Source organism: Augochlora pura, unplaced genomic scaffold, assembly GCF_028453695.1.
Source record: "Augochlora pura isolate Apur16 unplaced genomic scaffold, APUR_v2.2.1 APUR_unplaced_2894, whole genome shotgun sequence".
In the NCBI taxonomy this organism is placed as follows: Eukaryota; Metazoa; Arthropoda; class Insecta; order Hymenoptera; family Halictidae; genus Augochlora; species Augochlora pura.
This window is the reverse complement of record NW_027583093.1, coordinates 1-2,710: the sequence shown is the minus strand read 5'-3', so window position 1 is coordinate 2,710 and position 2,710 is coordinate 1. Positions and strand designations below refer to the sequence as shown.

Genomic DNA, 2,710 nt, shown 5'->3' with positions numbered 1-2,710 from the left:
TTTTTAAATCTTTGGCGATGTCTGTTAAAAATAATTTTGCAATGTGTTACAGTAATTTTAATGGCGCCGCAGAGTCGTCACTCGAGTGCTAAAGGTTAAGATCGCGGGATTTTAGCGTCGAAGTCCGAGCGACGTTCCGACCTGCCTACCTGTCCACTTTGCAATTTGAACGTTCGCGAACAAACGCACGGCACAGTCGACGAAGTAATACACCATAATCAATCTTAATAATGCAAATACTTAGGCCGACGCTCGCGACTGTTATGGCATTATTCAATACTTCCGGAAGCATTCTTCGCGAACGACAACAATCCCGATGGCAAATGATATCCCAAAATGATCGTTCATTGTGGTCGTGCGCCGGCTAATCCATGCTTACGTTCGCGGGGCATCGCTTGCGTAATAATCTATTTTTCCTGCCGGCCTGTCCTTTACGAGGCACTTACGGCCGTTTCGCGACAGGATGTCCCGTCTCGTATAAAAGCAACGTCACAAATATCCGACGACGACGATACACGCGTTTCAGTGCACCGACATGTGGCCGACGAGCAAGTGGTTGACGATTTGCGGGCTGGTGTTGGTTACCGTGCGCGCCGACCAGGACGTGCAGCTCGAGATACCTCAAGGGATCCTGAAGGGGTTGAAAACGGAGACGATACTCCACAATAGGGGCTACTACAGCTTCAAAGGCATACCGTACGCCGAGCCGAACGTCGGTCCTAACAAGTTTCGCGTGTGTATAAACTATTCTTTCAATGGGCGCGCACTTCGTTCTTCTTCTTAATCTTCTTCCTCTCTCGTTTCTATTGCACTCATCGCACTTTATGTATACTCTTGAGATACTCGACCATCCAGACACACTTTTAATATATCGAGGTTTTATTTAGTACATTTTATTCGGCAAATGGATCGAATGCTTTGAACTTTTTAAATCGTTTTAAAAAGTAAGAGACTCTTCATTTTCTATCTTCTTCTTTCTAGTTAAACAAATTGCTATTTCGGAGTCAATTTGTTTAGTTGCTCATTAGAAAATTCGTCCCTTCAGTTCTAAGCAAAATTAAGTAATTTCGTTCAATTATATAAGTTATTCTGATTTAAATTCTGCACGAATGCTTTTGTAACAAGTATTTTGTTCTATCGGTGTTTTACTTATATTGATAATGTCTTAAGTCACATATAATTGATGGAAAAATATTTTCGGATGTTTTCATAATTTCTTTTGGTTAGAAAACACGGGAGAAGGTATACGTGTAAAAAATTTGATAAATTCGGCTCGAATAAGGTCGCAATTAAAATCGTTCGTATTAATATTAATATCGATATTAATTAACTTATTAATATTGATATTAGTACTTAATACTTATTAACTATAGTTTATTAATATTAATAAGCTCGACATAACCTTGATATTAATATTAATAAGGTTGACATAACCTTGATATTAATATTAATAAGCTTGAAATAACCTTGATATTAATATTAATAAGCTTGACATAACCTTGATATTAATATTAATATCATTATTAATAAGGTTGACATAATCTTGATATTAATATTAATATCACTATTAATAAGCTTGACATAATCTTGATATTAATATCACTATTAATAATCTTGACATAACCTTGATATTAATATCAATATTAATATTAATAAATTATAGTTAATACCATTAACTGTTAACATCAATATTAAGAACTTATAATTAATAATAATAATCTCAATATTAATGCAATAATTTTGGCTGGGATCCGGAACTCCATGGAACAGTTCATTTAAATCGCTAAATTAATAACAAATACATTTAAAAATTGCAGATAGCAGAGCCAGCGAATCCATGGGAGGGCGTGTACGATGCCACCCAGCATCGCGCCACTTGCCCGTTCTACTGTATGATTAAGAAAGGGTTGATCGGCGACGAGGACTGCCTTTACCTGAACGTTTACACCCCGGTTTTGGATAAAGAGGCACGCAAAGCCGTCATGGTGTGGTTCTTCCCTGGCGGATGGGAACATGGCACCGGCGACGACATGCTCTTTGGTCCAGACTTTTTGGTCGAGCAGGATGTGATTGTTGTTACCGTTAACTCCAGGCTCGGTGCCCTCGGTAAATCATTTGTACAATCGTCATTTATTCTGAGCTAATTGTTTAATTGCTAAATGTTTCAGGATACTTGAATACGTTAGATAAGGCTGCACCCGGAAATGCCGGCATGAAGGATCAGGTGTTGGCGTTGAAATGGGTGAAAGACAATATACATTTCTTTGGTGGCTGTCCAAACAGGGTCACTATATTCGGTGTTAGCTCTGGCGCAGCCTCTGCTCAATATCACATGTTCTCTCCCATGTCTGAAGGTAGTCCTACGTACTGTGCTGTAGCACTTAATAGTTGTATAGATTATGTTAATTAATGTTAGGCAGATATATCTGCTTATATAAATATTATATTATATTTATATTTGTCTATATAAATTAATGTTACGCGGCTTATGTAAATTAATATTATATAGACTACACAAATTAATGTTATATAGCTTATGTAAATTAATATTATATAGATTATGTAAATTAATAATATATAGAATATACAATTTAATATTATATAGATTACATAAATTCATATTATGTAGCCTATACAAATTAATGTTATATATTTTATATAAATTAATATTGTATATCTTATATATATTAACATTAAATAGACTATATAA

At 35.7% G+C, this 2,710-nt stretch overlaps 1 protein-coding gene across 1 annotated transcript; it reads left to right on the top strand.

Moving 5' to 3' along the window:
* The first annotated feature begins 492 nt into the window (after window positions 1–492).
* Window positions 493–2,425, top strand: LOC144477680 (juvenile hormone esterase-like). Its single transcript, XM_078195413.1, has 3 exons — window positions 493–733; window positions 1,818–2,106; window positions 2,169–2,425. The coding sequence occupies exons 1-3, from the start codon at window positions 536–538 to the stop codon at window positions 2,408–2,410; spliced, it is 729 nt and encodes a 242-aa protein (XP_078051539.1). The 5' UTR covers window positions 493–535; the 3' UTR covers window positions 2,411–2,425.
* Window positions 2,426–2,710: the final 285 nt, after the last annotated feature.

Bases quoted from the DNA above. Each gene is read 5' to 3' on its own strand.
- LOC144477680 (XM_078195413.1), top strand. From the start codon at position 536: ATGTGGCCGACGAGCAAGTGGTTGACGATTTGCGGGCTGGTGTTGGTT. The intron at 734-1,817 runs GTGTGTATAAAC...TAAAAATTGCAG, and splicing joins TCGGTCCTAACAAGTTTCGC to ATAGCAGAGCCAGCGAATCC. The intron at 2,107-2,168 runs GTAAATCATTTG...TAAATGTTTCAG, and splicing joins CTCCAGGCTCGGTGCCCTCG to GATACTTGAATACGTTAGAT.